This window comes from Stegostoma tigrinum, chromosome 33, assembly GCF_030684315.1.
Source record: "Stegostoma tigrinum isolate sSteTig4 chromosome 33, sSteTig4.hap1, whole genome shotgun sequence".
In the NCBI taxonomy this organism is placed as follows: domain Eukaryota; kingdom Metazoa; phylum Chordata; class Chondrichthyes; order Orectolobiformes; family Stegostomatidae; genus Stegostoma; species Stegostoma tigrinum.
Window position 1 is genome coordinate 6,916,215 of NC_081386.1, and position 27,645 is coordinate 6,943,859.

General features: G+C 39.5%; 1 protein-coding gene and 1 non-coding gene across 2 annotated transcripts in view; one reads left to right on the top strand and one right to left on the bottom strand.

The window, feature by feature from the left end:
• Positions 1-27,645, bottom strand: part of adamtsl3 (ADAMTS-like 3) — a 582,072-nt gene that overhangs the window by 201,561 nt on the left and 352,866 nt on the right. Inside the window, exon 9 of the mRNA XM_048563174.2 lies at positions 10,813-10,970. Within this exon, the coding sequence (XP_048419131.1) occupies positions 10,813-10,970 (158 nt within the window). The remainder of the gene's footprint in view (positions 1-10,812; positions 10,971-27,645) is intronic.
• Positions 18,901-19,003, top strand: LOC125467410 (U6 spliceosomal RNA). The gene has a single exon (XR_007250635.1). It is a non-coding gene; the product is annotated as a U6 spliceosomal RNA (small nuclear RNA).

A 27,645-nucleotide genomic window follows, 5' to 3' on the forward strand; every position in this document is an offset into this window, starting at 1 on the left:
GCACTAAACCACAACAGCTCTTGGATCTGCTTTATAAAGGGCTCAGGTCATACATTCACCTGGCTAGGCTGTTGCTTGTTACCAAGGGAACTCATATCAAAGAATTCCACCTGGAAATTAGTTAGTGATTTCTTGTGGGCTCTGTAGGGGCTATCACAACAGCAATGATTTGGATGTGGAGACCAAATGTAATGTTTCCAAATTTGCAAATGATTCAATGCTAAATGGATGTGTGTTCTGAAGATGATGTAAAGCAGCACTAAATGAATTTGGACAGACTTAGTGAGTGTGCAAGGACAAGACAGATTCAACGTAATATGGAAAAATATGAGGCTACCAGCTTTGATCAGAGGACTAGATGTGCAGAGAATTTCTTAAATGCAAAGATGTTGAAAAGTATAGATGTACAAAGGAACCTAGGTTGTCTTCTCAAAGTTACTGAAGGCTAACATGGAGGTGCAGCAAAATATCAAGAATATTATCCTTTGTTGCAGAAGGATTTCAATACATGAATACTGAAGACTTCTTTCAATTGTATCGAAGCTTGGTTAGGTTGCACCTGGAGTACTGTGTGCAATTTTAGTCTCCTCCCTCAGGAAGGATATTACTGCCTAAGAGGAAGTACAACAAATGTTCATCAGGTTTGGTCCAAAAATGGCAGGACTGTCTTATGAAGAGAGATTGCAAAACTGAGCCTATACAGCCAGTTCTGCTACAGCACGTATTCCATCAATGCGAATTGGCTGTAACATGACTGACAAATAGGGGAATACCATTTCTAAAACACGAACTTGTGTTGGTTATAAAGCGATTCCATTGATGCATGGAGGAGTACGTGTCAACACCACATGATCGTTTCATGGGTTTTGTCGTGAATACGTACAATGTTAGTGCCAAAAGTGTCTCCATGCTGGTATCATGCGAACATTTTGCAGACTTTGTCATGAAGCGTTTTCTGTGAGAGGTACCGTAAACCCTCCTCCCCCATCAAGTCATCTTGACATTTTTTTCAAGGTAAAGTGTTAAATTTACTTTTATTTCATTATTAAATATGAGTTAAATATTTATTCAAATTGTGCTATCCTGTGTGTTAGGCTTTTGAGGGATTTTTGAGAGTTATTTTTGGTGGCCTGCCTCAACACCACTTTTCCCATAGGTCCCATTATTTCTATAGCATGATTTTCTGTAAAGCAATGTTGCACAGAAACACAACTATCACATTATAGCATAACTGACTGTATTCTTCAAAATTTCAAAGAATGAGAAGGGGAAGCATTTGAAACTGCAAATATTTAAAGGGATACACAGAGTAAATGTAGAAAAGATGTTTCCCCATACTGGGGAGTTGAGAACCAGGGGGCACAGTTTAAAAATAAGGCCAAATGTCATTTAGTGAAAACATATGGCAAATGTGTCCTCTTGAGGCTGATGAATCTTTAGAATTCTCTACCCAAGAGGACAGCGAGGGCTTAATCTTTGAGTACGTTTAACATAGATATTGATTGTTTTCTGGTTACGAATGGAGTAGAGTTATGGAGATGATGCGAGAGTATTACATTGAAGAGTTTGATCCGCTATTATCATTTTAATTGGAGAAGCAGGCTAAATGAGCTGATGGTCTACTCTTGTTCCCCTGTTCTTAACTATTTCATAAGCCTTTGGGTCCTTAAGACAGAGTCCATCAGGATTGGAGGACTTATCAGCACAAAGCTACAATAATTTGCTGAGGAGAATATAAGCTATTGCTGGGATGTCACTTGTATCATTTACAATGCAGACTGATTTGAAGTATCTGTTCAATTCATGACCTCATTTTCCATTACCAATTCCCTCAACTCATTCTCTCAGATCAACACTCCCTAAACTTTTTTTAAACGTTATCTGCAGGAACTTTTACCATTTGTTTTCATATTGCTTTCTCTTATGCTTTATGCTTTTCTTCTCCTTATTAATCTTTGTTGCCTTTTATGTGCTGTTCAATCTTCTAACCTGCTCACTCACCATTGTATAATTATCTCCTTTCTCTTTAAGTTTGGTACTAACTAACATGTTCAGTTAATGATGGATGGTAGATCCTCCCCCTGGATTTGTCCTTTCTCTTTGGAATGTAGCTATTTACTGCATTTTGAAACATCCCGTTAAATGTCTGCCCCTATTTCCACTGAGCACATTGTTAGGAATAAGCTACAAGACAATTTCTCGTCAAGTCATTGTGAAGATACCAATAATGAAAACTAAACATTGAAAGTTCATATTGTCAAAATATCATAACAGAGTGAAACAGTTAATTTGCTTCCACTCCTTCATTCTACAACAGTATTTAGGAAGATGAATTAAAATATTTGAATGTTTTTACAAGAAATGGCAAGGATCTTCTGAGCGTATCATGGTCACAAATACATTATTTTTTTAAAAAATTCACTTGGAGATTAACTCAAACATTTCATTCCCTTACAGTGGGTTTAGCTCTTGCTTAGTTCTGCTAAAGTACGTACTAAATAATATTTACTAGTTACGATCCAATTTTTTAACATGCATTTATGGCATTGATAACTTCTTAGTAAATCTTTACAATTGCATCATACTTGACTTTTGTTCCAACAATTCCTAGGGACCACTTTCCTCCTCAGCCAAGATTCATTCAACTTGCAGATTCCCAAAAGAATTGAGGCATCAGTTCCTGCATGCACGCCTGAAAATATTTAGCTTAAATTGCTGGGAGGCAATTTGTAGACCAAATTTCATTTTTAGAGAGCTAATGTTAAATAAGCCACCGTCCAACATTCTGCCTACCAAATTCAAGGAGATTGCATGACTGGCACATGATTTTATAAACAAACAAGTCTTGCTACTCTTTTTCAATGGAAGTTGGATTCTGTTACATGAGTTATACCCTTTCCAGTGTAAAATACCAAAATGCAAGCAGTGAGAAATTTACAAGCCTTATTCTCTACTGTGATGAAGATTCGAAATACATTATTGTTGCTTGAACCCATGAGATGTATACTGGAAGCACAATGCATGACTTTAAGTGTGGCTAGTGTTTCAATATTATGTATGTGAGACTGTGGGATTGCGTCAAGTTTTTTGAACGGTTTCTCAATTCGAGGCTTAGTGAATTTTCTGACTGTGACCCATACTCCGGATTGCAGAGACACAGGCTCCCTGGCCGTAGTTCATCTCCTGAAAAGGTGCTCAGTCTGCCCCTGACTTACAGGTGTCTCCACTGACTTCAGTGAGAACTAAACCCCTAACAGTTAAAGACATGGCTACCTGCTTACCAAGACGATAAAAATAAGAACAGGGGTAGGCATTCAGCGCCTACAGTTTGCTCCATTGTTCAATAGGATCATGGTTTATCCTACTTTCCTTACATCTATTTTCCTACCCTTTCCCTGTAACCTTTCTTTCTACTGCTGATCAAGAATCTCTCAGCCATGAATATACACACCTTAAATACACATCTTGCTGAGGCAAGGAGTTCCACAGCCCTCTGAGAAATGAACTTCCTCCTCACCTCGGTCTTAAAATGGTGTCCCTTTACTCTGAGACTATGCTCACTGGTCCTTGACACTCCTCCAAGCCCTTATACTGTAAACAGTTGCAGTTGCAGCACTGATCCCTGCGGAACCCCACTGGTCGTGGATCACTGAGCTGAAAAAGAACCCTTTGTTCGCATTCACTGTTTTCTGCTCATTATCCAATTCTGCCTCCATGCCAACATTCTACCTCCAACACTGTGGGCTCTTATTTTATGACTTAACATTTTATGAGGTACCTTGTCAAACACCTTCTGGGAATACAAATACAACACATGGATTGGTTCCCTTCATCCATTCTGGTTCAGGCTTCCTCAAAAGCCCTCACAAATTTGGCAGACATAACTTCCCTTCATGAAGCCAAGCTGACTCTGGTTGATCAGATTATGATTTTCCAAATGTGCTGCAATTTCCTTAACAGTTGATGTCAACATTTTTCCAACATCTGATGTTAGGTTAATCAGCTGATAGATACTCACTTTTCGAACAGGAGTGTCATATTAACAGGTTTCCAATCCAATGGTAATTCTCCAGAATCCAGTGATTTTTGGGAAATTACAACCAACGCATCCATTATCTCTGTAGCTGCTTCTTTTAGGATCTAAGGATGCAAGCCATCATAGCCAGTGGAGTTATCTGCCTTTAGCCTCATTAATTTGTCTAATACCATTTCTTTGATGTGATATATTTAATTCCTCCCACATATTCTGTAGTATCAAAGGGATGTTCAAAGTATCAAAGTATCTGTAAAGACCGATGTAAAACATCTTGTTTCACTCCTCTAGCATTTCATTGTTTCCCATTACTACCTCCCAGACTTAATTTTTACAGAGCTCATGTTCACTTTGATCTCCCTCCTCTTTTTATATATTTAAAGAAGCTCCTATTGTCAGTGTATTTTCTGAGTCTGCTGCTGGCACCTAGAGAAGGTATGAGACTGACAGAGCAAACTACTGTACAGCAAGATACGCTTTGCCTCACCCCCCTCAACACTGAGCAGCAGTGCAAGTCACTAGCAGTGTGACTATGCTAATTGGCACAAGGCAGGGATGCTGTCAGCATGCAGCTAAGCACTAAGTAAGTGAGCCCCAAGAGAGCAAGAAAGCATCATTAAGAAACAGCCTCAACCAGTTTGTGAGCTCAGTGTCTGTCCCTGTTCACAAAGTGTCCCCGATGCAGACTATTAATGCACTGGTGTGCGGTTTGCATTGCAAATCTGTGTTTCCAAAGCACACTGCTAAGTGCATAGAGCTGGTGCGAGGAAGATTGTGATGAGTTCCAGATGCCAATGACCATGGAAGGGGCATGCATTTAGCTGATGCCCATGGTTCATACCCCATGATATTTTTGCCCAGTGTCCAACATGAAGGCTTCTCAGACCAAACAACAAGCTGACTCCGCCAATACACATTCTGGGCTCCTTGCTGAGATATTTCAGACTGTAGTTGGCTCAGTGAGTTGAATAGATGGAAGTGTCAACGCTATTGAGGCAATTTGTCACATTAACAAAGCATTTAACAAGAAATAATGATCAGCACTGGTATCTTGCCAGTGCCTAGCAAGAATCTCACCACACTATGTGTTAAAAGCATAAAAGGCGGAGTGAGATTGTCTTGATGTAGAGAGAGGTCTCATCACACTTGTCATCTGATTCTGTCAAACATTCAGCTATAAACCACAACACTGAGGCCTGTGCAAAGATTCTGGCAAAACTGTTATTTTCATTTTGAGTTCTGAGAGTGGTAGAAGGGTGTCTGGAAATTTGCTCGCTTATATGCATTCTAATGTGTTTATTAAATGCTAGATGTGAACAGTTCAGTATATCATAGAAATAAAAAGTGTAGAAGGGGAACAAACTGCCTTTCCTTCATGATAAGATTCCGGTAAGATCGAAACATGTCGGGGAAAAAAGGCAGTTGATTTTCTCTTTTTATGCAGTTTTTAAGTTAGAGAGAACAGATTGGTCCCAACAGATGTATAGTTGGCTTGATAATCATTAAAACTGTCTGGGCTGAGACAAAGTCACGTGGCTTAAAAGTCAGCAACAGAAAAGCTCTGGAAACAGACAGCCGTGCTTAAGGAAGCCATGTTAAAAATGAGTGAGAGATGGTAGGAACTGCTGATGCTAGAGTCAGAGATAACAAGGTATGGATCTGGTTGAACACAGCAAGCCAGGCAGCATCAGAGGAGCAGAAAAGCTGATGTTTTGGTTCTGGACCCTTCTTCAGAAATGGGGGAGGGGAAGGGGGCTCCGAAATAAATATAGAGAGGGGGAGGTTGCGACAGAAGGTGGATAGAGGAGCAGATGGGTGGAGAGAAGACAGACAGGTCAAGGAGGCAGGGATGAATTCAGTAAAGGTGCATGTAGGTAGAAAGTGGGGCTGGGTGTTGGTCAGTGAGGTGGGAGAATAGGTAGGTGGGAGAAAAGACAGACAGGTCAAAGGGGCAGGGGCGGTGCGGGGGGGGGGTGCTGTGGTGGTGTTGGAATGAGGTTGGGGTGGGGAGATTTTGAAGCTTGTAGAGTCCACATTGAGACCATTGGGTTGTAGGGATCCCAGGTGAAACTGTGTTAGCAGTTTGCTTGAGGGTTTTAGGAATATACAATAAATAAATGAAGTAACATGGGGTGGATGCAGAAACCTGCCAGGAAAAAATGTTACAGTGATGCCAACTGAAACAGGAAGTTTAATTTGGAGGTAGGATCATTCGTCACTGAGTTTTGTAAGGTTGTTGTTGAGGGGTTGAATCTTTGTTTCTAACAAGACCATGTAAAATGGTTCTTATATGGTATAAAACTTTATGTTTGACAGCTCCTCTGAATATGTTCAGTAACTGACCTTCATTGTAGACAAAAAGCAAAATAAAGCTTCTGGTCTATCAAGCCAGGTCTCATTCTGGGAACAGGCTTGCCCAGTGTTATCATCAGCTGGGATCATAACAATATTACTTCATCAGAAAGTTGGCAAAGTGTGTAACATGGTTGTAACACCGTGAAGCATCTCTAATCACATTGAATAGTGGAAGCCAAACATGACTGGTTTGTCCAGACACAGGAACCCTGAGACTGCAATTGAGCCTTCACATAAACGTCGCCAACCATTACTTTATGTAACATTTATTCAAGAGCGTGAGCTGTTTTGAACTTTGTTGGCTGACTGACAAGGAGAAATAGGCATCCAAAGTATGGGCTTTGCATGTACCAAACAGTATTTTCTGTTTCAGAACTTACCTTTTCTTTTCTTTCCCCTGAAAGAGAATCTCACCTCCATTCACCCCAATCATCATTCCCAAGACTCCGCTACTGCTGTTCACAAGTACTAAAGAATGATACTTCTCATTGATAGTCCCTGCTGAAGTACCATCAAGAAGGAATTTGATTGTTTTTCAGAATTGTGGCAATGGGGAATTCAGTAACATGTTAAAAATTTCTTACATAGGATGTTGGGTTTGCTGGCTAGATTTGTCCTTTTCCTAAGTACCCTAGAGAAGGGCTAGTGAGTCACCTTCTTGTACTGCTGCAGTCTATGCCATGTAGGTAAGCTCGCAGCGGTGTTAGGAAGGGAGCTTCTAAGGAATAATGTCTGATCTGTCTTTGTTACCGTTCAAGTATTTTGACTTAATTGTTTGACTGTGACTGTAGGATATTTGCTCCTCTAGACCACTGTGTCTTTCAATACATCTGACTTCTGTGATAACAAAGTGTGAAGCTGGATGAACACAGCAGGCCAAGCAGCATCTCAGGAGCACAAAAGCTGACGTTTCAGGCCTAGACCCTTCATCAGAGAGCTGATCATCCTCCCTGATGAAGGGTCTAGGCCCAAAACGTCAGCTTTTGTGCTCCTGAGATGCTGCTTGGCCTGCTGTGTTCATCCAGCTCCACACTTTGTTACCTTGGATTCTACAGCATCTGCAGTTCCCATTATCGCAATTGACTTGTGTGTTTCCTTGATCTACAACTAAGACAGTGCTCTGTTATAGTCACAATCTTAATGATCATAACCCAAACAGCAGAGCAAACTCCATACATATCAGATTCATCTGGAGGAAAGGAGCAGTCAACGTTTCGGGTATTACCCTTCTTCAGGACTGAAGGAGGGTAATTCCTGAAACGTTGACTGCTCTTTTCCTCAAAATGCTGTCTGGTCTCTTGTGTTCTTTCAGCCTGCAGTTTTCTTGCCTCTATACCAGATTCATCACCTATGTGCTTCAAGGTTCTGTCCTCTTTACTGTCCTCTCTGCTGTATTCATCTGCTCTTTATCTAATAGCAAATATAAAATGGGATCAGATACCAAAGTGCAAGTGTCTCTAAACACTATTTCACTAATTGCCATGCACTCTGATTTCCTGTCTAATGCAGTGTAGCAGTTTGCCAACATAACATCACCTCAATGGAACAGTCACCCAAAAGGACAAGTTTATCTTCTAAAGTAAAGGATAGAAATATTTAATATGGGCATGTTAAAGCTCAAACAATGTCACTGATAGGTATTTTATCTATATCATTTTTACTAACCATCTGTTGTTGAAATTCAAATATAAGTTCTGAAACAAGCATTGAGTGCACTGCCCATCCAACTCATTCTTCCACAGAACAGGCACAACTTATCTCTTCTGCTCAGTTGAAGTGCTTCTAGCATGCTCACTACTTTCAACAGTAATTAGATTTCACAAGTACTTCGTTGCTGTAAAGCATTCTGGGGTATTCTGAAGTCATGAAGGAGACAAACCTAATCTATTTTATAAGTACTTCCGGATCTCCAAATGGTGCTGAAGGTGGTGTTTGATACACATCTTTATTGGTCAGCGCATAGAGTACAGGAGTCAGGAGGTCATGCTGCAGTTGTACAGGACATTGATTAGACCACTTTTGAAATACTGCATGCAATTTTGGTCTCACTATTATAGGAAGGCTGTTGTCAAACTTGAAAAATGCAGAAAAGAAATTGCAAGGACATTGCAGAGGTTGGAGGTTTGAGCTATAGGGAGAAGGTGAATAGACTGGGGCTGTTTTCCCTAGAGTTTTGGAGGTTGAAGGGTGACCTTTTGAGGCTTAAAGGATCATGAGGGACACGGATAGGGTGAATAACCAAGGTCTTTTCCCCAGGCTAGGGAAGTCCAAAACTAGAGGGCACACATTTAAGATGAGAGGGGAGAAATTTAAAAGGGACCTAAGGGATAACTTTTTCATGCAGATGGTGGTGTGTGTACGGAATGAACTGCAGAGGAAGTAGTGAAGGCAGATACAATACAACATTTAAAAGGGGATCTAAATGGATACATGAATAGGAAGCGGTAACAGGCTAATGGGCCAAATGCTGGCAAATGGGAGTGGAATAATTTAGGACATCAAGTTGGCATGGCCTTGTTGGACCGAAAGGTTTGTTTTGGTGCTGTACAATTCTATAGCAAACGATCATAAGGTCCACCTGTTCTTTCTTATATTTCACAATTTGATTTCTGTTCACTGGTCTCCAAGGACATTATTCATTTTCGATCATTTGTTCTCATCTGACACAATGCAGTCAGTAGTGGACAGCTATTGTTCTGTGGAGTATCTAACTCCATCCTATATGTCTGGAGATCTGAGGCACAGTGGCAGCGCTTCGGAAGCTGAAGTTCTAGGATCAAGTCCCACTCCTGGACTGGATACAAGGACAATGCATTTATAATGCAGTCAACCAAGTTCAGCACTACCTTGTAAATTTGCGCAAAACGAACCAACAAGCAGGAACAAACAGTGTGAGAGATTCCCCATCAGCCATGAGATGGAACAAAATTGCAGTCTCTACCGTCACTATCCTTAGCTCCAGACAATAACATGTATGTTAAAGTATATCTTGTAACAGGAACACAGAATCCTTTGGGGCAGGGTTGATCCATACATTAACTGTGAAATAAACAACCGTTTCCGGCTTCCCAAAATTTTACCTCAAGTTTGTTAATCTGAGTTTACATTGAAAAGAAAAAGGATCCTGTTTTTGCCCAGATCATTTGTTATGCATGCCAAAGATAAATTAAAATTTTCTTCAATTTTCTCTCTTTGAATGTAAGTAATTTCAACTTGCTTTGACTCTTTGCTTTAGGCTTCGGCACAAATCCTGGTCTCACATCTGTCATTCTATTCTGAACTCTTCATCATTATCTCTCTGAAGGTCAGATATCAAAACCCGCTCATAAAATTCCAAATATAGTCTTATGTTTACTCAGTATGAAGGCAATAAATTTTCTTGATTCTCTTTTATGATAATAATCAAGCTTTTGGTAAGTGATTAATAATCATAAGGCAGACAGAGAAAGAATATTTTATGCCTTGCAACATCCTAAGGTGCTTGATACTTTCGAAATATTGGTATGTAGGACTGCAGTGGTTCAAGAAGGCAGCTCACCTCCATCTTTTCAAGGGAGACTAGGGGCAGGCAATGAATGTTGAAACAGCCAGTGACACACACATCCCACAACTAAATTTAAAAAATCTTAAAACTCTCATCAGACAATGGAACACCACTGCGGTACACCCAACTTTGAACCATCGTCAAGGCTAAAATGTTTGTGACCACCCAGGTTACAGGGAACATTGCTACAATTAAGCAAGGCTGCACACAACACCACTTCCTTCTCCACCTCCACACTGTGTGAAAAGTTGTTGTTTTCTTTTCCTATGTACATTAGATTACATCAATATTGTTCTAAGGTTCTTCTCTCAATCCTAACTTAATTGTTATTAATATTTCAGAATGCTATCTTATTTATTTTTGATGCTCGGTCATACAGTATCTCATCAGTATTCTGATTATTACCAGCAGCTTTTTCCCCCAGAACATTTAGAAAGGTTTCCACAAGGGGGTGTCTGGGATGAACTGTCCCACCCCCTTCAACACCTAATCCCTGTTGTTCCAACAAGGCTGCGATCAAATTCCACATATTCTCTTTTCTTTTGCCAACCCAGTTTTGAATCCAGCTAATTAATTTTCCATTAACATCATAAACTTTAGTTTTCGTTGACTCACAGTCAGAGGATTCTACCAACGCCTCCTGAAAACGCAAATAAATTTATCAACAGTATATAACCTTCAAAGTCTGCCTTGTTTATCTCCTCCAACAACTGCACAAAATAGGCCACAAATGACCCATTCCAGCTAAATCTTGCTGTATACTCTTTATGATCTCAGTATTCTTTAGATTGGTATTGCCAGCATACCTTTGAAGATAGCAGTTGCACAGTTAATCATCATACATACAAGTTTGAAAAATGATCAAAGCTTACAAAATTACCTTGATAATAAAGTCTGCACCGAGTGGGCCGTGTATCTTCAGAACTTCTTTATCAGAGTTTTTCTGAAACTCAATGGTTGTATTCTCAATGACTGTTATTCCTGAAACATTTAGCTTGTGGTCTCCTTTATGGCCTTGTAGCGTTTTTGATTCTATATCTGAAATAAATTTGATTCATGTGGTTATACACCTTTCAAACAGACTGACATTTTTTCATTAACATTTAAACAAATTATTTTATGCAATAAACTCACTAAAAGCAACATTTTTACATGTGCTCCGGGAGAAATGCTGACAGATCTTGCATCAATCAAAATTCACAAAAGATCAAGTACAGTGTTTGTAGAATGTTGGAATACCAACTGCAGCTATCATTTTCTTCATTCTTTGCATAAAATATAGGCTCCTGATTTGAAATAGAAATTATAAAAGTGAGTTTGGACTGTTGAACTGAATCACAACAATGAACTTTTAGAACTCATTCCAAAAGTAGAACTGTTTTGTGTTCCTTCCTTGGTAATATAGGATGTGTAACTTTTAGAGGAGGTGGGTTTGATACTTTTGAGAGACTATTTGGCACCAAGTGCCCTGAAATTGAAAAATAAACTGCCAGCAACTTTTCAATTGCTTCTAAGTAGCAGCATGTCACAGATCAGAGAAGACAGCAGTGGGACTCAGACCCGAGTACAGTAGAAAACCAGTACTAAAAGACTCTTGAAAAGAATAACTCTGAAATTAAAATAAAATCTAGGCCCACTGTCCAGTTATCAAATTGAGGATCACCAGCCAACAATAACATGGTACTACTGACAAAAACCAAAACAAGCAACGAGAAAGACACCTCACTAACCCTTGTCGTGTTGACCAGGGATACACAGACATAGTTCCTTTTTGCCCACATTTCTCTACGCGGTATTTTTGCAGAATTCTGACTCATGTCCTATTCGAGAATGAACGTGCACATGTTTTGATTTTGAAGATAGTATTGTTAAAGCTTGCATATGAGTAATTCATAATTAAAGATGTCACCTGTAAAAGGAAAGTTTGCTTATTCAGAATTAATAAACTTGTATTATGTACTTATTTTATCCTAGATGCAAGTCAAGCCAAGTCAGGCAAATTAATCAAACCAGTAATTAATCATATCATTTTCACACTCATGCTGACTGGTGCAGCTTGATTTCCCAGCTTGTGACTTTTGAACATTCAATACTTACACACAATTAAAACAAATATCATTAGTTCACAAGAGGAAAGTACTTGTTCAACTCAACGTCTCAATGTGGACTTTACCAATTTCAAAATCTCTCTACCCCAGCCTTATTCCATGACCAACCCTCCCTCTCATCCCTGCTTCCTTCACCAGAACAACCTGTCCATCTTCTCTCCCACCTATCTACTCCTCCCACCTCACTGATCAATCCCCACCGCTGCCTACCAGCACTCACCTATCACCATCCCACCTACGTTCCCGAGCCCCACTCCTCCTCTTTCTACTTATTTCTCAGCTCCCTTCCCCCTCCCCCATTTCTGAAGAAGGGTCCTGACTCGAAACGTCAACTTTCCTGCTTCTCTGATGCTGCCTGGCCTGCTGTGTTCCTCCAGCTCCACACTGTGGTCTCTCTGACTCCAGCATCGACAGTTCTAACTATCTCTGTTCAAACACATTGTTGCTTTGTGCAATTCTCTGTGTCACTCTTCCATTTTGGTTAATTTTGTGAAAGGACACAGCATATGATTTGTAGTTTTGATGCTCAAACATTAAGAATGCGAATGTAACATACTACTTGCAAATTAATGGAAAACTCATTCAGAAATAAAGAACGTAGGGCTAATTTGAGTGTAGGCTTTGGATATAGATACTTTAATATCTTTCGAGGTTCATATGCTACGGCCATGCAAAGTAAAATTCATGTGGTCGAGCACATAGGAAGACCAGGTGGTGCGAGTAAATCAAAGGGCTAGTTAACGCACTGCATTTTGTAGTAATAGTAGGAATCAAATGAAAACATGCAGGCTGATGGAGAAAGTGAAGTCGCATGGGGTCCAGGGTGTGCTAGCTAGATGGATAAAAAAACTGGCTAGGCAACGGGAGACAGAGAGTCGTAGTGGAAGGGGGTTTCTCAAATTGGAGACCTGTGACCGGTGGTGTTCCACAGGGATCTGTGCTGAGACCACTGTTGATTGTGATATCTGTAAATGATCTGGAGGAAGGTATAGGTTGTCTGATTAGTAAGTTTGAAGATGACACTGAGATTGGTGGAGTAGCAGATAGTGAAGGGGACTGTCAGAGATTACAGCAGAATATAGATAGGCTGGAGAGTTGAGCAGATAAATGGCAGATGAAGTTCAATCCAGGCAAATGCGAGGTGATGCATTTTGGAAGATCTAATTCAAGAGCAAACTATACAGTAAATGGAACAGTCCTGGGGAAAATTGATGTACAGAGAGATCTGGGTGTTCAGGTCTATTGTTCCAATTGAGTGGTCAAGAAGGTATACGGCATGCTTTCCTTCATCAGACGGGGTATTGAGTACAAGAGTTGGCAGGTCATGTTGCAGTTGTATAAGACTTTGGTTTGGCCACATTTAGAGTACTGCATACAGTTCTGGTCGCCACATTACCAAAAGGATGTAGATGCTTTGGAGAGGGTGCTGAGGAGTTTCACCAGGATGTTGCCTGGTATGGAGAGTGCTAGTTATGAAGGGAGGTTGAGTAGATTAGGATTATTTTCATTAGAAAGACAGAGATTGAGGGGGGACCTGATTGAGGCCTACAAAATCATGAGGGGGTATAGACAAGGTGGATAGCAAGAAGCTTTTTCCTAGAGTAGATCACTCAATTACTAGGGGTCATGAGTTCAAAGTGAGAGGAGGAAAGTTTATGGGAGATATGCGTGGAAAGTTCTTCACACAGAGAGTGGTGGATGCCTGGAACACGTTGCCAGTGGAGGTGGTAGATTTAGACACGATAGTGTCTTTTAGGATGTATCTGGACAGGTACATGGATGAGCAGGGAGCAAAGGGATACAGACCCTTAGAAAACAGATGACAGGTTTAGACAGAGGATCTCGATCGGTGCAGGCTTGGACAGCCGAAGGGCCTGTTCCTGTGCTGTAATTTTCTTTGTCCTTTGTAAGCCTTACGATATCTAGTGAATATCTGAGGTTTATATCCTCTCTATATTTGACTACTTGCACTGTAAGCACTGAGGAAAAATTACTTCAACCATATCCCCATACACAGAATCATCTCAGTAAACACTCGCTGGACTGTCTCCAATGCCAGTACATATTTCTTGAAATACAAAATTGTGCACAGTATTCCAAATGTGGACTGCCTTCATTAGTTTTAACCAGGCCTCTCTACTTTTATACTTCATTCCCTTTGAAATAAAAGTCAGCAGGACATTTGACTTCCCTATTACCCACTGAATGTGGAATTTTTTTTTAAGATTCATACATGAAGGCCCCCCAAACCACAATGTGCTGCGCCCTTCTAGAGTCTTTCCTTTTTGAAATAATATTTGATTCTTCTTTCTGCCCAAGTATATACCTTCACATTTTCCCACAGTGAATTCCATCTGCCACATATTAACCCAGTCACTTAACGTGTCTATATCTTCCTATAAGCTGTGCATCTCTCTCACTTTTTGCCTTACCGCATTTTTGTTTTGTCATCCACAAACTTGGTGATAATACATTCACTTCTCTCATCCATATTATTAATATATATTATAAATAAATGTGGCCTCAACACAGATCCCTGTGGCACTCCAAAGGGTGCCATCCTGAAAATTTCTCCATTATCCCAATACTCCATCTTTTTAATAGTTAAACAATCCTACATCCACGCTAATATACTGCCTCTAAAACCATGGACCCCTATCTTATTGAGTAGTCTAATGTGGTACCTTGTTGAACGCATATTGGCAGACGAAATATATTACATCTTCTTGTTTCCCTTTATTGATACCACTTGTAACCTTCTCAAAGAATTTTAACAGATTTGTAAGGTGTGATTTTCCCGTCATGAAGCCATGCTGACTCTGCTTGATGATATTAGGTATTTCTAAATGCTCTACTATTACATCCTTTACAATTGCTTCTAACATTTCCCAATGATCGATGCTTATCTATCTGTCATATCATTATCCATATTTTGTAACCTCCCATTTTTGAATGAGGGTGTTACATTTGCAGTTTCCAAGGTCTGGGATTTTTCCAGAATCTAAGGATTATTGGTGGATTAATACTGGTATATCCGGTATTCTGCAGCTAGTTCATTTAAAATCCTAGGATGCAACCCAGGGAGTGAATCAGTCTTTATCCCAATTGTTTCCTTCTTTAATGATAGATATTGTTTTTATTTCCTCTTCCCTTTACGAATTCCTCTTTGATCACTTTGTATTTTTAGAAAGCTGTTAATGTCCATGAGTGTGAAGACTGATATAAAGTATTTACTCAACTCCTCTGTCATTTCCTGTTACCCTTTTATTATTTGTCCAGTCACATTCTTTAAGGGACTGATGTTTACTTTAGCATCTTTGTTCTTTCTGATTTTTTTAAAAAATAAGCTCTTGCTGTTGCTCTTGATATTATTCATTATTTTGCCCTCAGTTTATTTTCTCCCTTTCTTGGGTAATCTTTTGTTGGGTTACCATCAATATTTGCCAAATGTGTTTTTTTCTCCTTTCAGTCTGATGCTATCTTTAACTTCACCAGTTAACCATGGTCATTTAATTCACTTCTCGGAATCCTTCTCCTTCACTTGGCCATATCTTGGCTTGAGTTAAGAACTATTTTCTAAAAAATGTCTGCCATTGTTCCTTAATTGGCTTTTCTGTTGAAATCTTTTCCCAGTCCATTCCAGCCACACCTTTGCATATCCCTATGCAAGTACCCTTATTTAAGTTTAATACAGTTGTTTCTGACCCAAATTTCTCATTCTCAAACTCAATGCTAAATTCTATCTTGGCATGATCACTGTTCTTACTGGACTGCTTAATTCTGAGATTTATTAAACCTACCTCATTCTATGTTATGAAATCCAAAATAGTCTGATCCCTGGTTGGATCCACAACATATGGTTCTAGAAAACTATCAAGCACTAGCTATAATTTCTTCCCCTTGACCACATTTGGCAATTTCTTTTTGTCATTCTACATGAAGATTAAAGTTACCCATGATTAATAACTTTTATGTTACACTCTCTCATTTTCTCCTGATTTACTTTTTATTCTACTGCATTGCTATTGGTTAGGTGGCCACTATTTGAAATCGAGGAGGAAATCCCGTGGGTTTTAATCTCTGTAAAGTGATTCATAATGGGGAATAGATTGAAACTTCTGCCTTTCTGGTTGTTTTAAGACTGTAACTAGACAAATTGCTGTTCCTTTGTCTTTAGCACAATCAACTTCTAATCTGCAGTTACATAAACTCTGCAGCCTCATAGAACATAGAACAGTACAGCACAGAACAGGCCCTTCAGCCCACAATGTTGTGCCGACCATTGATCCTCATGTATGCACCCTCAAATTTCTGTGACCATATGCATGTCCAGCAGTCTCTTAAATGACCCCAATGACCTTGCTTCCACAACTGCTGCTGGCAACGCATTCCAGCTCGCACAACTCTCTGTGTAAAGGACCCGCCTCTGACATCCCCTCTATACTTTCCTCCAACCAGCTTAAAACTATGACCCCTCGTGCTAGCCATTTCTGCCCTGGGAAATAGTCTCTGGCTATCAACTCTATCTTTGCCTTTCATTATCTTGTATACCTCAATTAGGTCCCCTCTCCTCCTCCTTTTCCCAATGAAAAGAGACTGAGCTCAGTCAACCTCTCTTCATAAGATAAGCCCTCCAGTTCAGGCAGCATCCTGGTAAACCTCCTCTGAACCCTCTCCAAAGCATCCACATCTTTCCTATAATAGGGCGACCAGAACTGGACGCAGTATTCCAAGTGCAGTCTAACCAAAGTTTTATAGAGCTGTGTTTAATGTTAACCCAGCTGAAAAGCTGGGGATCAATTTGGACCCACCATCCCCTGCACTTGTTCGCTCCATCCCATACAACATAAAATGGATGACCAATTTGATCCTATGTGTTTCAGATACGGAAAGCTCAAATTAAAATTTTCACCCAGTTTACTTTAGATCTGAATTAGTTTTACAGAACAGAATCACATTACATGAGGCAATGGCAAAACCATTTCAATGCCATTTTCTCTATTTAGAAAACACAAGATTTGCACAGAAAACTTTATGATTTCCTGAGGCAAGTGATAAAATCCATGAATTATATTTGGAAAAACAATGACTGGATTTCAAAATCCAATTCTTTCCCCATTAAGAACAGCAATAACTTGCTTGTTGCAGCATCCTCAACATTTAAAAAAAAATTCAGGTTGGCCCACCAGAGCATTGAAACATATTCTGACATAAGGAGTTGTTACAGTGGTTGGCCAAAGCGCTTGGTCAGCGATATAGGTTTTAATGTCAGAAGTCAGACAACACTAGATTTTAGACCAACAGGTTTATTTGAAAACACAAGCTTTTGAGCATTGCCCCTTCATCAAGCGTAGGTTTTAATAATCATTTTCAATGGCAAAAGACATAGAAAGGTTTGGGAGGAGGGAAGGTATTCCAGAATTTCAGGCATTAGCAGCTTCAGACACAGTCACAAATGGCAAATGAAAATTCGCGAACCTTAGAATCCCTACAATGCGGAAAGAGGCCATTTAACCCATCGAGTTTGCAGTGACCCTCCAAACAAGACCCAGACCCGGCTCTCTACCCTATCCCCGCATTTATACCATGGTTAATGGCACATCACTTGCATGGATAATCCACCTCCCTCATGCTGAGGGGCAGCAGTGCTAACCATTGAGTCATTATCCCGCAACACCTAATTATGATATAATAGAATTCAACTTTTTAAAAATATACCCATTGCACACAATAGAAAATACATTGTAAATGTTTCCTTTAGGTTCTGCAATATTAAAATTGTTATATTATTACTTAATATTATCGAGTCAGTTGTCAGCATTCCCCATCATGCCAATGGGTAATGCTTTGAACAGGAGATCTCATTTTATTTTGGTCAACAAGCAGGTACAGGTCTAAAATCAAGTGATCAAAAACATTTCCCTTCTTTTGTTTAAAGTAAAATGCTTTTGCATTTTCAACCATTTCAAGAATTTTGTTGATAACCGCTCTTGAAGGTTTTGCATTCAACTCATCACTCAAGTGGCCATTGCATTGAAGTGACGGGCTGATTTTTACTGTTACGGCACTGTGCAGATGAGGCGATAACGAGCTCAGAAAAATGTCAGGTTCTCGTCATCATTTTTTTACCATTACTCAAGTTGCTGTCACACTAAACCAGGTCTTGTGAATAGCATCAGAGATAATGGGAACTGTAGATGCTGGAGAATTCCAAGATAATGAAACGTGAGGCTGGATGAACACAGCAGGCCAAGCAGCATCTCAGGAGCACAAAAGCTGACGTTTCGGGCCTAGACCCTTCATCAGAGAGCTCTCTGATGAAGGGTCTAGGCCCGAAACGTCAGCTTTTGTGCTCCTGAGATGCTGCTTGGCCTGCTGTGTTCATCCAGCCTCACATTTCATTATCTTGTGAATAGCAGCTGGAACAGCTGTCTGTTTCAGGCAGGACACCACTTTTAAAATGCAAGTCTGAATTTATTCAGAAACCTTCATTGCTGCTACTGTGCCCTGTGCTTGTCCAGGTGCCAAGATATAGTTGGTGCTCAGATCTGTTCAGGCACAAAATAGAAAATAAGAACTTGATTATCATCTGACCGAAAATGTTTAACTTTATTTGCCAGAACAGTTTAAGAAATTTTGGATTATACAAGGCCCTAGATTCAAAAGACTGGTAACAGGTCTGTTAAAATCATAACTCTCAAACCCAAAATCAAGGTTTCTGTTGACAGCCTTACTTTCTAGGTAACTTGCGGGGGGGGTAGGATTTGGATTCTCCCAACTGACAAATCTATCAAATAACAAGTGAGAAACAGAAATTGTAACAATGTGAAATTTCAAAGACCTAAGTGAAGACCCCGTACAATGACTCTCTCATTAGTCAAAAATTATCGGCTAATACATAGAAGATTAGTACAACCTCTACGCAAGGAAGACATGCAAACTCATGAAATGTTCCATATTTAGGGGCCCTCTTGTGACACAGTGATCGTGTCCCTATCACTGGAACTGGTACAGCCCAAAGAGAAAGATGGGCAGAAAAAGAATTGGATAATGGTCAACCAAGGAGAATGAATATCTGCCAATGGGGACTATTAGTGACTAACGTGCTCAAGCACCTTCCCCATGCTTTCCCCCATCCCCACACACCAGGCCTTATCACATGGTCTGCTATTACACACAACCCATTGTCAGTTACTTTCTTCTTGCATCTGACTTCCCAAAACATATCGCCTCACACTTGTTTGGATTAAAATCCACTTGCTCTTTCTTTGGCCAACTTTCCAACTGATCCACATCCTGCTGTATGCTTTGATATGTTTCTTCAATATCCAGAACTCCAACAACTTTCGTGTCACCTGCAAACCTACTGATCAATTCACCTACGTTTTCACCCAAATCATTTGTGTATCTATTAAAACAACAGAGGTCTCAGTACTGATCATTGCAGGGCACCACTGGGCCCACTACTGGTCACAGACCTCTCATCAGGAAAACTTCGTTTCACAACTAACGTCTGTCAACAACCAAACTAATTCTGAATGCAACTTGCCAACTCACCGTGGACTCCATATAATATGACCTTCTGGACCAGTGCACCATGTGGGACATTGTGAAAAAATTTTATTAAAGCCCATGTAGACAACATCTTACCCTCATTACTCACCTTGGTCACTTTCACAAAAAACTCAATCAAGTTTGTGAGACATGACACATAAAGCCATACTGACTATCCATAATAAGTCCACTCTTTGCCAAATGCAAGTAAATCTTATCCTTAAGAATTTTCTCTGATAATTTCCCTATTATTGTCACACTGCCAATAATTTCCTGGATAATTCCTGTTACCCTTCTTGAATAAAGAAAAAACTTGCTGTTCTTCAGTCTTCTTGGACCTCACGTTTGGCTAAAGTGTTTACAAAGATCTCTATCAAGGCCTTAGCAATCTCCTCCCTGGCCTCCTTCAGTATCCTGGGATAGATCCCATCAGGCCTGTAGACTTATCTATCTTAATTTTTTTCTTGAGACTCAACACCTCCTCTTCCTTAATACCAATATGTTTCTGAGTATCAACATCTCGTTTTCTGAAACTAACATCAGCAATGCCTTCAGAGATATTAATAACTGCTGATGCTAGAGTCTGAGATAACACAGTGAAGAGCTGGAGGAACACAGCAGGTTGGGCAGCATCAGAAGAGCAGGAAAGCTTACGTTTTGGGTCAAGACCTTTCTTGAGACCCAAAACGTCAGCTTTCCTGCTCCTCTGACGCTGCCTGGCCTGCTGTGTTCCTCCAGATCCTCACTGTTTTATCATCAATGCCTACACGGAGGGCCGAAGGATCTGTATTGTGCTGTAATGTTCTACGTTTTTCCCTGGTGAATTACGATGCAAAATATTCATTAAGAACCTCATCCTCTTCCTCTGGCTCCATGTATAAATTCCCTTTGTCCTTGAATGGAGCTAGCATTTCCCTATACTTAATATATTTCAAATTGGTTGCTATATTTCAAATAACATTGCTAGATATGAAAGGAAGTGTGCAGATTTTCACTGCAGTGCCTGTAGCAACGTACTTGAGTGAAAGCGCACCTCATTTATATCTTCCCAACAGAACAGTATAGCTCAATAATTAAACCTACGCTGCTCGGAAGGAACTTGTACTAGTGAGCCTGAGCAAAGCTTTTGTGTGGGTCCCGGGAGTCTCACCTGCACATACAAAACTGCAAATACCACCGTTATAAACCAACTGGGAAGACTTAATGCAAACACAGCATTTAGGAAGTAAAAGCCGAGTCACTTTTTAAGCAGACTGCAGGTCATTTCAACTTCATCTTGCAAAACCTGGTCTATTCAATATGTTTTTATCTTCTGGTCACAGCTTGTTTGCCAGTGGTAGAACAAACAGTTCATGTGAACTACCATGTTTAGCTCTTCTCACCGACCAAGGAAAGAATACACTACACTGATACAAAAACACCAACCTCTGAAAGGTACACAGATTTGGACAAAGGGAAGACTGATGAGGTAAAAGATAATGAAAAGAGGACAAAGAAGTAATAGACACCACACTGGGTGAAAAGGGCTTTAAGTTTAAAAAAAACAAAATCAATCAAAACAGAACTTGAATCTGAATACAGGAAATCAAAACTGCAACGATAACTTAAGGAAAGTTACAATAATAACATCACAGTCTATCTAACATGCCTTTGGGGCAGATTAAAAAGGAGCAATTATGTGCAAGAATTAAGACTGATCAGAACATGATTTAATTGAGGCTTTATTTTGGATTCTGTCGATTCGGATCTAATTGAATTCGATCAAACAAAAATAATTATTGAAATTGCAATTTCAACAACAATTCTCTACAGAAACATATTCCTTTAGATGCTGAGGTATAAGCAATATAACAATAGATACATACCGGTTCCAATTACACAGGACTCATGGAATGAACTATAAATTTAGTGCTTTTCATTTTCCTCCGCCCCCTCCCCCCCACCATGATACAAGTCCCAAAGCAGCATAAAAATTTGCTGTAAAATCTGGCAGCGTTACATCAGCCTGGATGCATTATAAAACCCTCACCATATTTACAGATACAAACATGTTATTGAAAAGATTGCTTCCACATATTTTTCTGCCCACATTTGCCAGATTAAGTTGTATGAACATGGCCAACGTAAGGGAGTTACAGAAACCAGATGATTATACTATAGCATTTACGAATCCTCTCAAACAAACCAATATGCAAGTGCAATATCAAACTCGCCCTGATCTGTCTGTTTATCCAAAACAACTATCATCTATTAATGTCATGATGCTAGCAATTACTCTCTGTTGCCAGCCATTACTCTCTGTTGCCAGCCACAATCTCAAAACTCCTCAAATCCTGCTGATAACTCAATTTTCTTTGCTTCACCATTGAGGGCCAAGTATTCCTCTCTTTTTATTCGTTCGGAGGATGTGGGCATGACTGGTTAGGGCAGCATTCATTGCCTATTCCTAATTGCCCAGAGGGCAGTTAAAAGTTAACCACTTTGCTGTGGGCCTGGAGTCATGTGTAGGCCATACCAGGTAAGGATGGCAGTTTCCGTCCCTTAAGGACAGTAGTGAACCAGATGGCTTTTTCCTGATAATTGATAATGGGTTCACGATCATCATTAGACTCTTAATTCCAAACTATTATTGAATTTAAATTACAACATCTGTCATGGTGGGGTTTGAATCCCAGTTCCCAGAACATTGCACGTATCTCCAAATTAATCGTCTAGCGAGAATACCAGCAAGCCATCTCCTCTCCTCATCTGTCTAAACCCTTGCGCTCTGGAACTTTCTCCTTAAATCTCTCCATCCATATTTTCTACATTTAAGTACTCCTTTAAACTTGCATCTCTGAGACCAAGCTTTAAAATCTTTTTGTGGTTCAGTTTCAGGCAATATTCTTCCGAAGCCCCTTGGGATATCAAACGTGAGACTGGACACATCGTTTTGTTGCTTTCAGTGGAATGCACACCTTTCTTTTACTTACACATTGTAGCATCAATTCTTTTGCAGGAACACAATATCTGACATATTTTCAGCAATATTGTGGGAGTATTGCTTTAAAAATGTCCTTCTGTATCTATTTTCAGTTTGTCATCAGCGTACTTCTTCTGCCAGCTTTTTTAAGCACCAATAATATTTTAAAATTGATAGCTCTGTAAGTATCATTGTGTGTAAAAGCTCAGTCTAATCTGTTTTCAATTAACTAACAGTCACAAATTTAAATATACCAACCGCAAATGGAGGTTTCCCACATAATAAAAAAATTAAATTGAGTATTGAGCATATCAGCCACTGGTGTGATTTATCTTTTCAGTGCTACAACCATCCTCAATGTTTTATTCAGAGTTTCTTTCGGAAACCTTGGACTATAGTTCATTCCTAAATCTAAATTACACATACAATGGTATCATACTCTAAATTAATCGCGTTTAGTTATACAGAACCTTTCATGATTATAGGACACACCAACAAATCACCATTTTAACATTATAAATATGGTAGCCAATCTCTGTACAGAAAGATCCCACAAACTCAATAATAATATCGACCAGCTAATCAGTTTTAATGGTGTTAATTGAGTGACAACTATTCGTGAAGACATAATGGAAAACTCCTCTACTCTGCTTCAAATAAGTGCAACTAAATTGTTTACAACTAGTTGGGTAAACAAAGGCAACATGCCTCCAACAGTGCAGTACCACCTCAATATAAAATCACAGCGTCGAACTTTATTCTTCTTCTCAAGTTCTGGAGTTGGACTCGAACTCTGATGCAAGAGAGCAAACCAACTGAGTTCGAGCTGACACACCAATCATATGAAAACATTATTGCTCCCACTCATGTTACACCCAATACGAAACGTATACAATTCAAATCTCCCCATACATGATAGAACATAAAACCTATAATTCAGGTACATATCGATAGATAGCAAGTGAGAATAATAACTATTAAATGTGAAAGCAAAACATTCCAATACAGAGTCACCTAACATCTAACAGTAAGTAGCAGACCAGAAACAAATAAAATTGCTCAAAGTAGTTCTGCTAACACTGACACGGAGTGCATACAAGTTAAGACTCAAAGAAACATGGCAACTATCAACAGCCTGTGATTGGCCTCATTGCGGACAAATTCATGTAAAAGAATCCAGCCAGAATAACAGATTGTTAAGGTTGAAAATGTTAACCCAACCCAACAACTACATTATAATCTTAATTCACAGCTACATAACTAAAGAAACTTGACTATCATAATTTGGCTTCCTTAGACATGATAATGGTCAAGCCTTTCTTGAAAATTAACCTTCATACAGTTAGCAACTGGAGAGGCCTGGATCTACCCATGAACTAAAAGTGATGTTGGCCTATTTGTAGCATAAGAGTGGCTGAAAATGATATTATAATTGAGATAATGAGGTGTCGAGCTGGATGAACAGAGCAGGCCAAGCAGCAGCAGAAGAGCAGGAAGGCTGATGTTTCAGGCCTGGACCCTTCTTCAGAAAGGTTTTGTTTGGCCTGCTGTGCTCATCCAGCTCTACACCTTCTTATTCAGGAGAATCTGAGATCTCGGTTCTTACTATCCCTTATAATTAAGATGTCACTTTGTATATGAGAAATTAGTTACACAACCCTATAAAATAATATAAATATTGAAGTCATGTTTTGCATTTTTAGATTCCCCGAATTCATTGTAGTATCTCTCATGGTAAAGGGGCAACAACTGAAGCTCAGCGAATTAACTTGCTCTCTAAATGAACAGCCTCATCTGATTCACCCAGCTGCATTCCCAAGAAGACTATGGTAAATGTTACTTTAAATTATTGATCAGCATTCTACTTTTAAAAAAATTAAACAATAATTTTGAATTTAAAAGCTGCATTCTCTACCAGAAATTAGATTATTTCTTCATCTCTCAAGGAACATTAACATTGCAATTGATATTTTTCTACAATGTCACCATGGCCATGGATGCTTAGTTTTTAAAATAAACTTCAAGTTTCAAACCTATATCATCTCACAGTGTTCAGAAATCAGCACCACAAAAGACAAGTCTGTACCAGTTTAAATGGGGAGGGACCCATCACTGTGGATTTATTCACAGACCCTAATGTTACAGGAGATTCTGGTATTTGGCTGAAATATTTGAAAAGGCCCTGTAGAGGTTGGTCGTACTCATAGATAGCTTCTTTTGTTTGGGGATAGGCAGATCAGTCCATCAGATCTATTTCTTTCTCAAACAAAAGTTGAGTGGGATCATTCGAGGGCCACATTTAACCTGAGATCCACTTAAATACAGGCTACGGTTATAATCCACCATATAGTGAGAGCAATTTTCTTTTATATTCATTCCCAAGATGCTTCCTCAGGCCTTCATTTACTGCCCATCCTTACATGTCCTTGAGAAGATGTGAGTTATCTTCTTGGAGCACAGAGGTCCAAGGGAGCGTTAAGTACAGAAGGTTTGAATATGGAATGTACGCTTCACATAATGCAGTTCAGCTCATGCTCCTTCCTTGTGCTCTTCTACTGGCTAGCCACTAGTGAGGTAGATGTTTATTGAGTTTCAGTGGAAGTCCACATCATGACTTGGTCATTATTTGGTTTCATGATGTATGTATTTACCAAGTTAGCTGTTATTCCCTACTTTCTGGCACATCCACAATTACTGGGGTGCTATGTGGGCTACAGATGACTCTGGCCTGACCAAATGCTCCACCTATGCTGGATTGTGGTTCCATTTACCAGCATATATGCATTACAAAATCCTCCAGATTTATCAACGCATTCAGTAGGGGTTTTGACACACAAGTAACTTCAGTAAATGGCTTTCTTTTAAGTGTAGAAAGTGAAAAGTCTCAATATAGGGCTTCAATATACGGCCATCCACTTTAAAACTCAATAGGTCAATTCCAAGAATGGACACTTTATTTTCTTGCTCGCAAGTTTTATCTGCGTTGTGAAACAAGGACTGTTACATGATCTCAGATCATGATATAAAATGACACATTCTCAAGCATTGCTCTAACAATGCACAGAATATTAAGCTTTCCCAAGATGAATTCCAAATATGGCACATTAATATATTATTACTTTCAGCCTTAGCATCATGCACCTGTACTGCAAGATAACTCCTTCAATTTCATTGGTTTGCACGCTGGTGTCAGCTCTGACAGACCTCTCCACTGCCCTCTTCAGAAGAAAAATTTGGCTCCTTTAGATCTGGTCAGCAAGGCCTCCCCTTCCCTTGTGCAAGGTTATACAACGGGCAGTGGAGCACCCCAACCCTGGAGACCCTCTGTGTGCATATGGCAGAGTTCTGCCAAAAGTATTCCACACAGCTGAACCTTATTTTTAAAGCAAACCAATGGCCTGGTCAACACCAACTATTATAGATCCATGAGATTTAACACTGCTGTCCTCTCCTGGGGTTTGAAGATCGATGTTTGCTATCATCAACAAGAGAGGCAATATAATATTCAGGAGTCATATTTGCAGTTGTTAAGCCCAGATCTTGAGAGAGGCAGAAAATTTCTTACAGGTTCCACACAGAATCCCTCAAATCATGAAAAGGATGCACTAGCTCCTTTGCTTCAGTCTTACACACACTCAGTTGGTTACAATTAAGTTAATTGAGACACAGATCCATTCCATTGTGGATATCTTTCTCCGAGATCCAAACAAACTTATATTTTCAAAGAATGAAATTCAATTGGGCTAACAAAGAGTGAGTTTCTTAATAATGTTATGATCTCACCTGATATTATCACTGAATATCGTCAGATCCCAGACTGAAATTTAACTGTGACTTCAAGTCTCCATCTGAGAATTTGACAGCATCTTCTTAAAGCCTTCACATAAATGAGCTCAGGTTTTCTCAGCTTCAAGTCACACCTTCAGGGTATTAAGAAGACACCTTTCCTTATATTAAGGTAACCTATTTATTAACAGTTCAAAAGTCTCTCTCTTTCTCAAGAACTGTTTTGCAATCCAGCTTCAGCTAAGACATCTGCCAGCCTGACAAAATGAAACAGAGAAGCCTTTTACAATCTGAATATTTCCTCTAATCATAGGGAGAAAAAGTCAATTCCCAGAACCTTCTAAAGTGAAGGCCTAAATTCACAACTGCTTGTTTCGTTCACTCATAAAACCTCTACCAAAGTAAACAAATTCCTATTAGCATCCAAGAACTTAAAGAAGTCACTTACATATTACTCATTAAACCCTTCAGATTCTCAGATTAAAGCCCACATGTCACTAGCTCAAATCCAAACTCTAATATAAATGGTATTCATATATAGATAATCTATACACCTTACAGTACAATTACTAAGCATGAGAAGAATTAGTAATGCAGCACATATACACACAAATTAGAATTAAGAGGTGAACCCAAAAAGTTAAAATAAGGATACGCATGTCAGTTTCTGAATTGTCAAACAGCAGGTCATTGAATGTTGTTGCCATTGCAGTGCAAGGGCCACAGGGGGGTGCAGGGATGTGGAGGTGAAATGCCCATCAGCCATGATTAAATGGCGGAGTGGACTTGGTGGGCCGAATGGCCTTACTTCCACTCCTATGGTTTATGGTCTTATGGAGGTTACCATTACTGCTGACATTGTGAAACTGACTTTTCAAAGTGTTATACTGCACTTTGGTCGAGATCTTGTAGTTTGATTCTTTTCAACCAATATTGAACACCAATACTCAGGATGCAAGACAGCCCTTTTGTCATTCCGTTTCCCTTTTGGCTGTTGGTTAGCTAGCTGACGTCTAGCACTCAATGAGAAACAGTCTTCCTGCAACATAACGATAATTAGTTCTTTGAACGTGGCCTTCACAGCCTAGTAACATTCAAATCCAGGCTGATACATAGGAGCACAAGCCAGTAGCACACTCTAATAGAGTTGAAACTGGCTTTTTAACCCTGGCCTGGTGTACTCTTCTGACATCAAAACACAAAATATGTCCTCAGTTTGAGATGTATTTTTGTAAGAAATAGCTTCGTATTGAATAGGGAATCATCAGTCATTCATTATCTCTTACAGTATGATTTGACTTGC